Raw genomic sequence first — 17,951 nt, 5'->3', positions numbered from 1 at the left:
TACAAACATTGGATTTTAACTCCATTTTGGGGTTTGCTTTTTCCTAACTCACTTAGGTGACTGACAACATATTACAGTGAACAAGGTCATGTTACGTAGCTGGGATTCAGGCTGTCTTAATGCCTCTACACAACAACAAAGAAATACAGAGGACCTCTTAATATAAATGGAAACCAGGGCTTTGCTATGGCTGTTTGTGGAATAGGGTACTTAGTGAACGTAAAGGAAAACAAACAAAAATATCAGATCTCTGGAAAAGAGGCCTAAATCAGAATATACTGTAAAAATAATATGGTTCTGTTTACAAAACCTCAAACATGACACTTGTTGACAAGTGATATTTGTTACCATCTACTTAATATTAGGTAAAAAATAATAAATCACCTAAAAATTTTTTGTTGAATATTTTATTTCTCATCCCCTGCTCTGTTTTAGGAGTCATATACTAATTTATTAATGTCTCATTGTTTAAATCCTTAGCTGTTTTGTCACAACACACTTGCTTTTTGATATAGAAATATTTTAAATCTCTTTTTGGAATGACTGGATGCATTATTTTTTAATTTTGACTACTCAGAGGAAAAGTCATGCTACGACTTGACCTAGGAGTTCTGCATTTGATTTGTTTTGTTAGCCTTGGTGAGAAGTTACTTAGTAAGGAAATTGCAAAGAAACATAGTAAAAGCATAATCCAGCCTGTGAAATGTGATGCTTTGGTGGGCTAAGGAAGAGCCAACCAGGCACATATTACAGTTCTTTTACATAAAACAGTGTAGAGTTGAGGGAGGGCCTAAGGAAAAATGGAAGTACAACTCTAGCCCTACCACATGAACGGGCACTGAGAAATGGTGGGGCTATGTAGAGCTTTAACACAGACTTCTGTAGCACAAAGACTGTTTTAATTGCAGCTGAAGCAAGTTTAAACATCTGTTGCTTGTTAGATTATTACTTTATTTATTTACTTATTTATTTATTCATTTATTTTTGGGATGGGTTGAAGAAAGCTCTTTTAGACTCCCTATGGCCATTAAGCTGGGATGAAGAACAGAGGTCTGACTGTTTCTAAAATGTAAAGCTGCAAAAAAAAAAATAAAATAAATTGGCCTGCTGAAACCTTTGCTTTTGTACTTCTTTATTGCAGTTTTTAGGACGGTAGCCAGGGCAGATTGTATGGAACAGGTTGTGTCACTGGACTGCATCTTTTGTTTTCTGGTATTGAAATGTCTGAAATGTCTGAATCTGGGTATGTTTAGAAGAGGTGAAAGGCGAGAAAACAGTTCAAAAATGGAACAAAATAATGTGGAGGACAACATGTGCTGCATGTCCTTCGTTTTCTTCTGCTCATGGCAACTTTTCAGAAGACTACAAAAGTAGTTTCAACAAACTACAGGCTTTTTTGTCTGCAGATTGCCAAGCTCAACATTAGCCAATGCACAAGCTACCCTTAGGTTTTAATAGACTGCCAAGTCTAAATTCACATGACTGTCCCTGTGTCTTCTCCTACCATGCAAAGAAAATAATGCACAGCAGTGTGATCTGTATCTGTATCACCCACAGATTCCATACAGGGCCACAGAAAATCAGGGAGATTCCAGAACTTGATATCTACACAGAAACTGACATCTCACTGCACTGGTAGTACCTTCTGGAGTGTGGGTACAGCCCCCTCTTTCTGAAAGAACAATACTGCCTAAGCTTACAAGGTTGGCGTAATTACCTACTTTATACTTCTTAGAAAGTTATCAGTCTGCCACACAGCTGAACTCCTTGCTGAGGAATTTTGCTCAAAAATCCTGTTCACAACACAGATAAAGTCGATCAGTAAAAGCATTCCCTCTCAGTGTTACCCTGATACTATTACAGGAATCTGATTTTATGAATAAAACTGTCCCTGCCCATGGCAGTAGGGGGGTGGAATTAGATGATCTTTAAGGTCCCTTCCATCCCAAAACATTCCATGATTCTAAGATTACAGGTTGTGAGTTACCCCTTAAACCTCTTTTAGGTGTTCTAAAACTTACTTTCTCTTGCGCTCTTTGTAATCAGTTATGAATCTGGAAACTTCTGCAAGAGGAAAATGTTTGCAACATCCTTTAACAAGAGTAAAGTAAATATTAATAGAGGTTTTCATTTTTTTATTTCCTTAATTAAATACTTTTCTGTATACTTTTATATAGAAGTCTTCATCAGACAGACCACTCAAGGTGCTGTCTGAATCTTAACTTAAGAATGTAGTACATTGTGGTATTCTTTATTCAAATACTGCAGCCCCTTACAAATCTTACTGCTTCTGCCCTCTACTTTGAAATTTCTAGCTATAGTAAAAATCTCATTTCTCTTTCTCATGTAGTCTCAATGACCAAACTATTCTTCCCAGTAGTTAGGTTACCTATTCCACAATTCCATTCTGATAAAGGAAAAAAAAATAAATAAAAAAATAAAGGATGCATTAGGACCACCTTTTCTATCTTTTTGGCTCGGTGGCCATCCTATTGACGTGTAGATATACCTGAAGGAAGGGTGCAAAGAGCCAGGCTCATTTCAGTGGTGCCCAGTGCCAGGACAAGAGGCAATGGGCACAAACTGAAACACAGGAGGTTCCCTCTGAGTATCAGGGAAGCACTTTATTGTGAGATTGACTGAGTGTCCTGGTTTTGGCTCGAATAATTTTCTTCATAGTATGGTATGGTACTGTGTTTTGGATTTTTGGAGTTTTCATTTTTTTCCCCTTTCTTATAAAACTGTCTTTACCTTGTTCTTGCACTTTCATCATTTTCAATCCACTTCCCCCTCTCACTGGGGAGGAGTGAGTGGCTGTGTGGTACGTAGCTGCCTTCCAGGTTAAACCACAACACCGAGCTCTGGCACAAGTTGCACAGAGAGGTTGTGGAGCTTCCCTCTTTGAGAAATTCAAATGCCACCTGGACATGGTCCTGGGCAGCCTGCTCTGGGTGCCCCTGCTTGAGCAGAGGGTTGGACAAGGTGACCTTAGGAGGCCTCTTCCAACCTCAACCATTCTGTGATTCTGTGATCTAAGCAATCATTCTGTGATTATTTAGTCCATTTCCTTAAGTTTTCAGTGTTGAAGAGAACTGAATGCATGTGGAAACAACTGTACAGGTACAGGTAACTGTCAGGAAAGTAAAATGAGTAGACTGGATTACTCAGAAAAGCTGACAGTATACATAGCATTCTTCATTAAATAACTGGTTTGCATCCAGCTAGATTAACATGCTGGAAAATGGTTAACCTTTGATGGTTGCTCAGCGGTGTATGTTAAACAGGTTCAGTCTATATAACTGCTGCACGTCAGATAGCCACATTGCTGCAGCTGGGAAAATTCTGTAACCTTGATCTTCTTAAAAACTGGCAAATATCTAAGGGTTGACCCTTTCCAATCTGCTATTTTCATGCTAGAACTGGGCAAGCCAGCAAAGGATGAGGAAAAGCATTAGGACAGGACTACTGCTAATGCTGCATTTTTCAGTTTTTAGGGACTATCACCCTGCAGTTTTTGCTCATTATAAAATAATTTTAAAAAGAGAAAAAATATTCACACACCTTTCCACAAAGCAGGATGTGTTTTAAGGCACTTCCCTTAAAACTTGCCAAAAAGGTTGGAACATAACCCTAAAAAGTCAAAAGAGGAGGAGAAAATTGATAAAGCTCCACATGACTGCTTTGCCTAACGCAGACAATACAAATCCTCTGCAATGGCAAAGTCCATTTTTTGTGTTGTGCAGTATGCTGCCTTTCCTGCTGGAATTTCAGTCCCTGACAGTACAGCTAGTACCAAACACGCCATGGAGATAACATAGAACACTGTAAAGCAATAAAACACAGTGTGACACACCAAAATTCAAACAAAGACTTAGAGCAATGAAAATCCCAGCTCTCAAGTACATGTATTCTGTACTGTTCCTCAACATCACACTGTGTCACTGGCATTTGTGGCTTAATACCACGTATTTAACCAGTTACATAGACTCTTTCTGCTATGAATTGATTTGGGAAAAGGAAACTGCCATTTGTCTTTGCTCAGTGGTAACTGTTTCTCTAGTCATGACTGAAAACCTGTTGAACAAAATAAATAAAATATGACTGGTTTTACTGAGATGATAAGGCACTGTCCTAGTAACTCATGCCTGTTCGTGAGTCAAAGTGACAGGGGAAAACAATCTGAGGGATTTCTGTTCCTCAACTTCCACATTTTCATCTTTTTTAGGGTCACCATACAGTGCACTCAGACAGTCTAATGCTCTAATACACAATTCCTATAAATTATTACAATAAATGCTAACTTTGAAGCTGAGCAGATAGGCCTCCCCAACCTTGGCATTACTTGACATCTGACCAAAGTACCTGGAAGCCATGGAGATGCTCCTGGAGCAAACACTTCTAATGAAAAATTATGAGGCTTCCACCTCATCATCTATTTGCCACAGCACTCCCCAAAGCAGTAGAAGACTTTCTTGAAGTTCTTTAATTGTTCTGAATTTCACTAAAACTGTTGCAGCCAGAGACTCTCACTCTCATGAATTATTGGATTAGATACTATGGGGCAATTCTCTTCTGTTTAAATTCTTTTACTTTGCATACACAAAGTACTTATTAGCTCTTGAACTGACTTGCCATATCCCAAAGAAATAGCCTAAAGGATTACTGAGTAGAGAAGGGATAAACACTCTGGTGAAAATATAAAATTTTATGCTGAAGCTTTAAAATGTGTCTAACATCAAATAAAATTTATGCCTTTTTTTTTTTTTTTCTCTAGCACAAGTAATACAACGGTGGAACTCGATATATGCTTTTCAACAGTTACCTACAATGAAATGCAAATATGGTAACACTCTGTTGTGTGCAGAGATCACATTTTCTTTACGTTTGTAACATTCATATTTTCTATTTATGCTTCAACAATTAAGAAACTAAAAATCATGGTGTACTTCTACCTCATCGACTAAAATTTACAGCTTGTTACACCATTTTGTCAAAAATCAAAAGCACGTATCAAAAATACTTTGCAGACTGGTGTATGAAAGCACTAGGACTCATAACTCCCATTAGGGATCTGGCATATAGGTGATTCTATGTACACTACATATTAGGCCTGTAAGAATGCTTTGATATTTGATCATCAACCATTTGCATCATCTAAGTAATGCACGTGCATAACTTGCTGAATAGATGATGTTTTGATCTCAATTCCACATAGCAATAGGAGCAAATCAAAAGAACTACAGTTTATGTAAATATTCTATCTATAGTTTCCTTCATCAAAGAATCTCAAAGCAAGAAATAACCCTTTAAAATGATATTTTGCATTCATAGTTATAAAAATACATACGTAGGAATATGCTAATAAAAATAAGGCAAGATTTCCCCAAAGCTGTTAATTATGACTTGTAGGGAAAATATTTTTGTATTTTTCAACATTCTACAGCCTATTGCACTGCCCGAAGCTACATATACATATTCCCTATGACATTACATTGACTTAGGAACCACTGTCACCACAGAGCAAGTACTCAGCTGCTGTGCAACTAAGACTGAAACAGTAAAGGAACAAGTCAATCCAAAAGTACTACCTGGAAGGTTGACTGCAACAAGCAAAAGATTGTGAAGAGCATAAATGACAACTTTTACATGATTATTTTTTCTAGTGATCAATCAGAACTGAAAGAAAATATCTGGAAACAAAACGACGGCCCAGATTCTATACTTTCCTTTTTTTTTTTTTTTTTTTTTTTCTTCATATACAGATGTAGAAGTGATGATGAAGCCACAACCCTTTAAGACCTAGTGTAAAGTGCTACAGATAGCAATAGACATGCATGATAAAACCAGACACACTGTCATTTCTTTCTAATCTCTTCTGATATGCAAAGAACATGTGCTTTTCTTTGTCAACAGTGTAAACAGTCATGCACAGTTACTGGCAATTTAAAGAAATCTAAGACTGCTATCTTATTTGAACAGAAGAGCTTTCCAGAGAGAACTGACGTTCCACTTGCTTACTGTTCTGAATTTGCATTTTATGGCACAGCACCACTAAGGTAATGACTGTTATATATCTGGATAAAATCCGTGAAATACAATTGGGCAAACAAAAAGTTCTGGCTAAAATCCTGCATCACTCACTGCTCAGAATGCTGCAGATATCACGTTAGTTGCAAGAATGGGTCTCAGAATTTAGGTATTTTTTGTTTTATGATGTCTTTTATAAATATTGCACTTCCAGAGCAGTTTTATGATTTTGTATTTTTTAATAATTTTGCTTTTACAATTCACTTTAATCTGCCAAACATTCCATGACTGCATGCCCTTCCCTTGAAACATACAATAGCGAACCTTGGTGCAAGTGAAAGTGAGCTCATCTTATTTTGCCTGCATTAAAGACAAAATACTTTAAGAGTTTAGAAATGACTTTGAAAAAGAGAGAGATGATTTCTCAGTTAATTTATACCACATCTACAGAGGACTCAATTGCAATTTTTAATTAGGAGCTTGAACTCCTTTACTCATTTCTTACAAAAAAACTTTCAGTATGAATCATAGAATCATAGAATGGCCTGGCTTGGAAGCGACCTCAAAGATCATCTACTTCCAGCGCACCCGCCATAGGCAGGGACACCACCCACTAGATCAGGTTGCCCAGGGCCTCATGTAAGCTGGTCTTGAAAGCCTCCAGGGATGGGGCATCCAGAACCTCTCTGGGCAACCTGTTCCAGTGCCTCAGCACTCTCTGAGTGAAAAGTTTCCTCCTAAATGATTTCTATCACTTCAGTAACTGAACTTAATTAATACCCCAACATTCACATTTTCAAGTGAACTTGACTCCTGTAACTTGATTGCTTCTTCTTTCTTCAATAAAAAGGGGAAAACAAAACAAAACAAAACAAAACTTATTTTTAAGTATAAGATGGGCATATTTACTGCATAATTGCAAACTACCACCGTGTTTTCAGATGTTATACCCCCGTGTAGAAATGATGGATTGACTTGCTCTTTACTCACTTTGAGGTAAAAATGTTGCCTTCACTCCTCTTGATCCAATAAAAGACATGTAGAATTGTTTTCTCAATATCCACGAATTTACTTTTTACTCTACTTCAAATACTTATATAAGAGCCTGCATTGGACACAGTAACCAAATGATTAGAATAAATCAACAAAAATGTATGGAAAAATGGAATGGAACTGAAGCAAATTATGTAATCACAAAATGCTGTTGTGTTCCATAGCATGTTACTGTCAAACAAATATTAAAAATATGTAAAAACTAAAATCCTAATTTTCTTAACTCGTGCTAAGATACAGCATGAATTGATAAGAATATTAAATGAACTCTTCCTTCTTAGTCACTGCCTACAAGAACAGAAAATTAAAGGAGAAATAGCAGTAACAAAGACCACAGGAATCTACACTGAAGGGCTTCCTCAATAACTGGTAGGTGCTGCCAACCCAAGACTAGAGTACAGATATCTGATCACAAACCTATTTGAGTTACCTTTCAGACCAAAACTTGCAAACCATCATCCAATCCACTAGTATAGTTAGCGTTTAATTCTCCTTCACTTTAGACATTACACCTGATGGACCCTGAATCTTTGTCACAACTATTCCTAAGCTACCACAGAGAGATTAAGGTGGCTTGTTACTACTAGACTAGTTCCATCGTGTGAAAATTTGAAAAGTAGAAGCAGAAGGGTTTCAGACTTAAGCTACCTAAGAAATTAGTTTAAAAATATACATGTTCAAAAATGCACGTATACATGTAAACCCTTGCCCTGTGCAATTTTCCTGTGTAATGTCAGGCAAATCAGTTATTCACAGAACTAGAGGAGTAGACTTCATGCCCCTCTATAACTATACAGGAGTTCAGCACTTAAAAGCCATAGAGAATTTCATTTAGCATCTCTAGGCTCTTCTTTACACCTCAGAGAGAGGTACATACAAACGTCTTTTGACTTCATAAGGACTGTGAGAAACATGAAAACTTCTGAAACATCTGAAGGCCAAGTACATCCATAAGCAGCTTCAAAGCTTGGCTGGATCACCAAACCTCATCTTTAATATACAATATATTTGATGGCAATGAGGTGTGCGACTATCAAGGTTATTATCAAATATAATTTCTTCAGGACAGATCAAGCCTCATCCACGTAACATAATAAGGAAAATGGGCTTCAGAACAAAAACAGAACCATTTTTCCATGTGATCCTCTTTCCAGAATTTCTCTTTTTAACCTTCATAGATTAAATTAATATGCATGAAAGAAACAAAGAGGGGAAACACTACGTGGGCAAGGGAAGGTACAACAGACGGTTGGAATAGAGGAAGAAGTGCAAAATTGTGATGTCAGGAAGGGAAGTTTTTCTAAAGGGACTCTAGTGTGTTTGGGAAAGCCTTACTCCTCACAGTGGGAGGAGTCACAGGAACAAAACAGATTATATTTTGCTGCTTATAATAATGCAAACAAGAAGAAAAGTCTGGACAATGAGCTAGGCTTGGCTAGATTTATGACTGTGCTCTTCATGAATTGAATTATGAAGACCTGAATCAGGAATTCAGAATATCTGATCTAATGAAAAAAAAGGAAGAAGTGAGAATGTTGCAGAACACCCTGCCATGAATGTGTTTGTATGGAACAGTTGCAAGGAAAGAAGTTAAAATGATGTAACTTATGTGATCCAAGATCCGCATAAATGCTGGAGGAGCCTACCTTAAGAAGAAAATTTCATTTTGGGCATCTGATAACAAAGAAGTGTCAGTGAATGCACTGCAATCTGCACAGAGGAAAGAGTCAAGGCAAATTTGGAAGTCCTGGAAAGAGACAGCAGACAAACCTTATGTTATCACTCAAGAATTAGCTGTAGAGAACAACACTTTCAAAGAAGGGAAAATGTAAGACTCACTGAGAAGGAAAAGAAACAGGCGAACACGTTCTACAGCCAACATAAAGTCCCATATGATTAGCAGTCCTGACGACAAGACCAAAACTTATCACGAAGGCAGTTCAATGTCCAGCTAAACACTGTCAGTGATGAAAGGGCTCTCCAACCATCCCAGTTCTCCAGCCATGTGTGTGACTCCTGTCCTTTCCCTACTTTACACGCCCATCTCCCTTGCCTTCAGCCCCTCTCCCATCCCACTGTGTGGCACCAGCTGGTGTGACTTCAGCCCCCTGCATGCAACGTGTACGTGTCTGCACTGCACCGTGCAGTATTTCAGTGAGGAGGGCCTTTGAGTTGTGCTTTTGGCAGGAGGACCGCCTCACTCCCATCGAGTAACTGCTAACTGTGGCGCCTCTGTGCTCCCACATGGTCATTTTTCACGCCCTAACACGGGCACAAACTTCCTTCCGCGGTACTTTTGGGGCCTGACTTCTCAGAGAAGCCTCCACGTGGGTTCTACTCAGTTTATTCCCAACAGGACTAACAGAACCCCGAGGGCACTGACGGGAGCCCCGCTGAGAGAGATGGAACGAAGGGTCAACCTCCACAAGCGTCCCCCCCTCCTGCCGCAGGCGGGAGCGGCCCCGCCGCGGACTGCGCATGCGCCGGGCGCCTAACTGGCGCGCAGTGGCCTCACGCTGCCCCACGGCCGGGGCGCCCCTCCCGCCCCGCCCCCGGGGGCTGCCCGGCCCGCGCGTTTCTGCGGGGAGGGGGGGGGGAAGGGAAACAGGGGCGGGCGGGCGCGCGCAGTGGATTCTTTGGTTTGCGGATGCAGCGGGCAAATAAGTGAGGCGGGCGGGCGGCTGCGCGGTGCCGCCTGTCCGCGGAGCGGAGCCGTGTCCGGGCCCTGCGGCGATGGAGCCGGTGTCAGCGGCGGTGTCGGCCGTGCTGCCGGCGGGCGGCAGCGGGGAGCGGCTGGGCGGCGCCACCCCCAAGCAGTTCTGCGGCCTGCAGGGGCGGCCGCTCGTCAGCTACGCGGTGCGGGCGATGGAGAGGTAACGAGGCCGCGCTCCCCCCGGCCCCGCTCCCCCCGGCCCCGTTGCAGCCTTTTTGTGGTGACAGGGAGCGAGGGGTTCCAGCGAGGGGGGTCCGAGCAGCCGGGGGTCTCATAGGGCTGTTCTGAGTCTCAGAAAGGCTGTTCTGAGCGTGTGAGGGGCAGTTCATGCAGTGTTGCCAAGTGTTAACGTAAGCCGTGTACCCGGCGTCGCCTCAGGTAGGAGCGGGGCGCCAGCTGCACCGGCAGGGCTGCAGCGACTTGTAGGGAGAAAACCTCAAACTTTAGGGTTTCAGGGAGGATAAACGGGGAGGAAAGCAAGGTGGTGAAAAAAAAAAAAACGGCGTTGCCAATGTCTCTTGAAGTTCTTAACTCATGGAAACTTACAGGACATCAAAAATTGGGCCTCTTTTTTTTTTTTTTTTTTTTTTTTTTTTTTCCTGTTCCCACCCAGAGAGGCTTCCCTCAGGTCACTTGTTACTTTGTGAAAGAAATACTGCTCGTTTTCTTTATTTGATTTTTCAACAGCAGCCAGTCACAAAGCTGAGTGCATCAGAAAGCAAAGCCTCCAATCCAGAGCTTGTCACAGTTGTAGCTTCTGCCAAAATGTCACAGAAATCTACAGAGAAGAAGAGTAATATCCTCGCTCAGCGTCTTGGAGACCTGGAAAAGAGAGCAGTGAGGTTTGGGAAGGAAATGATATTCATAGGAAAATAAAACATTCATTAAAAGTCCTCATTTTTTGTGCTGCCACTAAGCTCTGGGAAAACAGCAGTTCTCTGAGCAACACTTTTATATTTATGTCCTAAAGCTGCAAAAAAAATAAAAGATTGAATTCAAATTGCACGGGCCAACCAGTCGCGTGATCCAAACTTGACAGTGAGAGTAAAAACCTAGTGCTTTCTCCTGGCTTGAAGAGTGTCATAAGCAGTCCAGTTAATGACTGGAGCGCGATAACCAGTGCTAGTCCTCTCACAGGCAGAGCTTTCTGCCATCTCTGTCCTGACTTAGTGTTGACTGGTATGTATGTGTATGGGGAGCTGTTGACAGATATAATCTAAAGCCTGAAGTGAGTCATTTTCAACTTAAATCTTCAGACTCTGAAACTGCAAAGGAGGTACCTTTTTCTTACTCTGGGAACATGAGCATAGGAGCTGCACTTTGTCACTTGTCTATTACCCAGAAGTCACATTTTCTGCGCTTAGCTTGATACCTGCTATCTTATGTCTGTTGTCTACCTGCTGTAATTTAATAAATCATTGACTTGTTAACCTGTAACAACTCCTATTGAGCTTCTGGTTACCTCAGCTATTGCAGCCTTATTTATTTATTTATTTTTTAATCTGAAAAAAAATGTAGCAATGTACGGACAAATACTTGAGCAAATCAAGAATTTGTAGCTGATTTTCATGTGTCTTAAAAACAGGAAAATGTTTTTACGCTGTTCTGCTGAAAGGAGAGAGAATCTTAAATACTTATGTAGAAAAAAGTGGTAGACAAGACAAGAGCAGACATGAATGAATAAGCATTGCATCCTGTTGCATAGGATGACAGAATGTAAAAGGTTGGCCTGCCAATAATAATCAAAGACAATGCCCTTAGGAAGAGAAGGTGAGAAAAAATAACGTAAGGAAGAAGGATTGTTTTTTACTACCACTACAGTGGCACTGATAGGAAGGTCAGGTCCTACCCTGGGGATAAAAATAAAGTGTGTTAGCGTACTTAGATATGTGTCTTTTCCATTGGTTTTGTTTCTGCTTTTGTTGAACTATGTGAGGCCTTTGTATCAATTCCAACAGATCTACAATGGCATTCCTCTTTTTTTGCTTTTGCATAGACTAGTGGGATTCTTACTTTATTTTAATTCCCTTGTGTATGTTTATTTAGGGAAGAACATTTCTGATTTCTTTCCTGAGGCAGGGAGGAATTGGCTATATGTGTGCAGCATTGAAGAATTTTGCTAAAGCTATAGAGAGGAGAAATGACTAAGGTAAAGGTTGATTTAAAATTGTGGGACAACAGTAAGTAAGCTGCTCTTATTCTTGTGGTGCTCATATTTCAGCAGTCACTGAAAGTACATTGAGATGTTATAAAAGAGGAAAGCAGAGTTAACATGTTTACTGGCAAAATAGAACTTTTCCATGAGGGTTTCAGACAGCTTTGTTTATTGTAATGTAGTCTCATAAAACAGGTGGCCTGGTGTCAAAAAAAACATTACCTGGGGGAAGCTTCCAAATAATCGCCTCCTCAGAACTGTCTTCTATAGTTTATTTGCCAAGTATTTTTTCCTCTTTGGCTGATGCATTCTCTCCAGGTCACACAATTACATTTTTGTAAGTGTATCTAGCATGATAATTCTGTTTGTCCGACTTATTTGAATTCTGTTTGTCCGACCCTTTTAATTGCTTATGAGCTAAAAATAATGATAGCAAATAATCCAGTTGTCTTCACTTTATGAAGGTATCTTCATTATTTTTTTGTGACTAATAAGGAATGCTAGTTTAGTCTTTCAGGAAGAATGGATATCATCTATACATGGGATGCTCAGAACTTCCTTCATGTACCTGTGAGACTTCTCAGTTTTAAAGCTCCTGCTTCCATAGTTGTACTGTAAAAACACATACGTATATTCACATATTTTTCATATATCAGCAAAGTTATTATGAAACTGTTATAGGGCAGGAAAAAAGGGAGGGAGCAAAAGAAATAATGTTTGCATTCTGTATTTTTTTTTTTTTTTGGAAGTTCTTTTTCTCATTTGGTGCTTGAATAGTAAAATCAGGAAAAGTAATGATTTGTCTGGTGCTTCTGAGGAGTTTCTGTGATGGTGAAAGATCATATCTTATGCTAACTCATCTCAGCAGTGACTGCCTGGCTCTGTTCTGCTTTGCTAACAGAAATGCCAATTTCAGTGGGTTATGTGTAAGTATCTGGCTAACAGCAGCAGAAACTAGTCTTGAGGATTTAAGGCTCAGTTTTGATTTACATGTGAGTAAACTAATAGGGGGTTAAACCTGAAAGCCACATTTGTACCTGAGCCTCCTGTTTGCAGAGTAACTCATTGGTTATTTCTTTTGTAGATTGTATTGTGAAGCTTTGCAATGGCTTAAGCTGTTGCTGAGTTAATGAGCTCCTTTACTTTGAGTTCTAGGTCAGCTAATATACATGCATGTTCTTTTCTTTGAAGTTTAATGCAACAATAGTGTTTTCCACTAGGCAGCTGGTCTGGCTGGTCTTTTAGACTTCAGTAAGTGATGACCAGAAGGACAGTCTCAGGAAACAAACATAAATCCTTTTTTTGCTCCACTGTTATTTTTATTTTATCTTGTAATGTCAAGGTCCTCTCATGGCAGTTGTAAAGTGATTGTGACTGGAGTTGTTGCTTTTGTTTCATTTGATCAGACATAATTCTCCACTTTAGAATTGCAGCCTATGATTTAGGGAGGCACTAGAGTTCCATATTTATTACTTGTTAAAGCACATCAGGGTACCTTACTCTGTTCTCTTCTGTGCCTTATGCTGATTCTTTCCAAAGCTTCCATTATTAAGCCACAGATTTTTCCTTGCTCTTATATTACAGTTATAAAACAGAAAAGGTATTTACTAACTTTTTAAACTTTTTTGTTTGTTTGTTTGTTTTTAAGCAGGTCCTGAGTTTGTTATCTTAGTATGAAATCTTTCTAAAGAAAATAACGTGATAAATTAAGGGGAAGAAAGATCTTTGCTGTCAGATTGACTCTGTAATGTTGTCTTTCTACTTCATTAAACATTTGCAACATTTCCATAAGCATATTATTAAAAATGTAAACTCCTGTGTTAATACACAGTTCTCATTCATGTGGAAGTTGTAGAATATTTTATTGAATTAGTATGCTACATGGATTTTGTAAATAGATTTTGATGGGATACTTTATGCTTCAAAGCATAAACTGCTCTGCCTCGTCAGTTGAGAGAGTACCTTATAGGAATAGGTTGCATCTCTGAATCCCAGCTCTAAATATAAAAAGTCGGTCCGGAATGAGTTTAAGGCCATACTTAGGTTTATGAATGTGTTTATCCAGACACAGGGTGGAGCTGTGACCGCATCCTGTCACATCTCAGTGTATTGTACCACTGGAGGCCTTGAGCCATTCCAGCCCCTCTGTGCACAGATTTATCGTAGGCTGGCCAATACTTCCCTGGTTCTCAGAAGATGCTGTGTGTACTACACTGTTGCATCATGATCTGTTTTATTTGGCTCCGGAATGGGAAATGTCAGTGCTCTTCTTAGACAGTCACTAGTGAATGTGTGGACTGCCTGCTCTGAGAACTGTACAGCTCTACAGCCCTTCTGCAAAGAGCAGTGCAGAGCTCTTGGTTTGGTTAGTGTGACACAGCTCTTCTTGAGTTTTTGCTTTTTTTTTAATGCCTGATTCTCAATATTCAAAAGAAGAACTGAGATGAATCCAGTTAGTTTGCCCCAGTTCTGAGTTGAAGTCATGCAGAAGTGTTAAGTTTTGTGGCTAAGTGTAGGATTGTGCCAGGACTCATTCAAGAGATTTGCAAACCTTTTGATGAACCTGTGGTGAGTGACAAGTTGAAATGAAACTTGAAACCATATGACTTCATATTTTACATTTGCACAACTTCAGTACTTAAGAAATGCTGAGAATATGTTGGTTTGGCTGTATTTTCAGCCTTTGTTAATAATAAAATGAACATAAAGTCTTTTTTAATGCTAATAACATTTCAATTTATTTTATTTTTGGTAGTTATTTAAAATTCATTAAAATATTTTTCCATGGAGTTATATTAGTCACTAAACAAACAAAACAAAGAAGGTAGAAGATGCTCTGTTGTTTCACATTGTTCTAGGGAAATGGTTTGCATCACAGATGACTTTGCTTTTTGAGTAAGGATAGTTCCTAGGCAGTGCCTTCTCGTGTGTTATTGAAGAGGACAATAGCTTGAGCATTTATATTTCTGAAGAACCATAAGTTTTTCACTGTTGCTTTTTAACTGCAAGTATTTAGTACTTCAGTCCATCTTGTCTCTGCAAAATTATTTTCAATAGCTTTGCTAGTTTTAGTTGTAAGAATATGCCATAGGTGTTTCTCTTCTTTCATAGCTGTATGTGTAGGCTCCACATGAGTATAGTAAATAGTAAACTGGTTTTGAAATCATTCTTAACCTGATGAGTTTCTTGTCAATTACACTAAAACAAACAAACAAACATCCTTTTGTCTGTGGAGACACAGAAAAGGAATAATTATAACTCCATTTTTGATGCACCAGACAGAGCACTTAGGATATGAAACACTCAGCTGCATTTGAATGGTGATACTTGCATTATTTTGATGTATAGTTGATGCATGTGACTCTAGTATGTTTTCTTGGGTACTTTGATGCAAGTAAATTTTCATCCTCAATTCAGTTATGGCTGTTCTTAATCTTGTGCGTTCTTCTCCCCTTGCTCCTTTTTAGAGCTAGGCTGATACTGTCATTAAAGGCTTGAAGTTCTTTAAAACATGCTTTTCATATTATGGTAGTAGTATCTAACTTAACTGTGTTTTCACATTTTGCTAGCTTCCTAGAGTAGAAGCCTGCACAAAATGTATGTTTTTCCCAAACTAGCACTATGTTTTCTGTTAATACTCAAGTGTCACAATTTTGACACTTCGCATCTGTCAGTTCCTGGTCATACCTGCCTTGATAGCAATCTTTATTTCAGGTTACTTTCCGTCATCCTCTTGTGGCCTTCCTCTTATTTAATTGTACTTTGTGTGCTCTGCAGTAGAACTGAGAATATTCCACGTGCTAGGATTTACCAATTGATTGTGGAGACTCTGTTTTAGAAGAGACTAAAATAATAGACTGTAGGTCTAGATTTAGAAGTTACACTTGAAGCTGTGAATGAGGTTTGAGTAAGAACTATTTCAAAGGGTTATTAGAAGCTTTTATTTCTGCAAGTGCCTTCCCAGAATTCCAGTTACTTTGGTTGACATCCATGTATCAGTAGAGATCCTGTCATGTAGCTCCCTCTTTAGGGGTAGTGGGCTTATACACAAAATATGTACTTGAGAATATTGAGAGAAGCTTTATTTAGCTAGCTTCAGTTTTTGAAATAAATTTATTTGTATCATGGAGATATTTGTAGCTTTATTTAGTCATTTTTGTACTGTTTTCTTCTAGGGTAAGCTGGATATCTGACATTATTGTGGTGGTCTCCCCTGAAAATATTGAAACAATGAAGTCTATAATTGAAAAATACGGCCACAAAAGAGTTACAGTAGTGAAAGGTGGAATAACACGTCACCGATCAATTTTCAATGGACTGAAAGTGTTTGCAGAGAATCAATCTTCCAACCGTCTGCTGCAGAAACCAGAAGTAGTGATTATCCACGATGCTGTGAGGCCATTTGTTGAAGAAGATATTCTTTTAAAAGTGGTTACGGCTGCTAAAGACCATGGGGTATGTTCTATCTATGTCTGTGCTATTCTGCAAGGCTCTTATGAACTGTGCAGCATAAAATCATGATAACAAGGATTTTTCTAGGAATTGCATTAATGTATTATGTTGATATTTTTTTTTTTTTTTTTTTTTTTAATAACAGATCCAGAATCCTTGTTATGCAGAGAAGTGAAAGGGGAGATGTCTTCTAAATGCCACAGGCATTACTTGTTACAGAAAAATAATAATTGCCATACTGTCAGTAAGATACTGAATTAATCAGCAATTTGTTAGCTGAAAGGTGGATTACATAATTCTAGTTTACCTTCTTTTCCATGCAGAATTCTCACCTAATGCTAGAGTAGTTCAGTGAACAATTACTAATAATAACCAAAGAAGAGAATATTTTATTAGTTGACTCACAAACATTGTGTTTTCATTTATGTGAAAATCCTGAATAAATATGTGGGAAGACAACTCTGTTAACAACTAAACATGGTTTAATGGATGACATTAGTAGTAGGGGGATGGTTGGACCAGATGATCTTGGAGGTCTTTACAACCTTAATGATTCTATGATTAATGCTAGATTTTTGTAAAATCTGTAGGTGTTGCAGACTGCTAGTAAAAATGGGAAGTCAGAAACCTCCAACTGTAGATTAGAGATCCTCTTGGTCTTCATTGCAGTTGAGGGCTGTGTACTTTCTTAGGAATATTCACAGGAACCAAAAAGATGTCCAGGAAAGTAAGTGCTATGTGAAGAGGAGTTTGTAGAAGTAGTTACGCAAGTAGAATGCTGAAGGTGTTAAAGGCACTACCAAACAAGAGGAGCTAGTGCAGAACTCGAAGATGAGAATAGATAGATAAAAGAACTAATGACTTACCAAATTGTACAAACAATCCTGTGGGTATTTTTACCTTGTACTTCAGTTCCCTATTAATAACGTAGCTGAATGCTTTCCTACTTCATGGAGATGATTTGAGGTAAAAGTCATTAATGACAGCAGATTGTTTGGGTATTAGAAAGGTAGGAAAATCTACCACTGCTTGTCTCTTTGAGCAAATGAGGTAAAAGATAAACTAGTTGACATAATTCACAACATTGACAGTGAAGTTTTTTGAAAGCTCATAGTGTAGAAGGGGAATGTACCTCTTATTAAAATATTTATTCTGAAAATTAAATTATGTAAGCTCTCTCAGAACTTCGTTAGAAATCTGAATATACTGAGCTCATTACTAGTTGGTCTCTACTCTGGTAAGTTGGCTTCATTATAAATGACAAAAATTGAAATTCCACTTCATAGTTTTCAGTGGCATAGAACATAAGTTTCCAGTCATTAAAACTTTAAGTCTGTTAGAATCTTAATGAGGTTTTTGACCTTTCTCATTTAGCACAAAATATCTTTCCAGAATTAATTCTGTCAAAGACAGAATGGATCCCCCTTGTAAATCTCTTTTAAATGAGATTATTTGAGAGAAGTAGAAGAACGGGGTTAATTTTACTCATGTTGATTTGAAATGAGTAACTATTTTCTGAACGTGTATGTGTTTGTGTCTTTATGTATGTGT

The 17,951-nt window shown here is 38.7% G+C and overlaps 1 protein-coding gene across 6 annotated transcripts in view; it reads left to right on the top strand.

Annotated features, from left to right (window-relative positions):
* Positions 1-9,713: 9,713 nt before the first annotated feature.
* Positions 9,714-17,951, top strand: part of CRPPA (CDP-L-ribitol pyrophosphorylase A) — a 127,285-nt gene continuing 119,047 nt past the window's right edge. For 5 of the 6 annotated variants that reach the window (XM_082752185.1, XM_082752189.1, XM_082752187.1 and 2 more), the window contains exons 1-2: positions 9,714-9,953; positions 16,124-16,403. In XM_082752185.1, the coding sequence (XP_082608311.1) occupies positions 9,814-9,953; positions 16,124-16,403 (420 nt within the window). In that variant the 5' untranslated portion in view covers positions 9,714-9,813. Of the gene's footprint in view, positions 9,954-10,604; positions 10,636-11,868; positions 11,943-16,123; positions 16,404-17,951 lie in introns of those variants that run through there. The other variant, XM_082752190.1, reaches the window with a different exon arrangement.

Source organism: Aythya marila (genome assembly GCF_965140915.1).
Source record: "Aythya marila genome assembly, chromosome: 2".
Lineage (NCBI taxonomy): Eukaryota > Metazoa > Chordata > Aves > Anseriformes > Anatidae > Aythya > Aythya marila.
The sequence above is the reverse complement of the archived record's forward strand: the minus strand, read 5'-3'. Positions and strand labels throughout refer to the sequence as shown.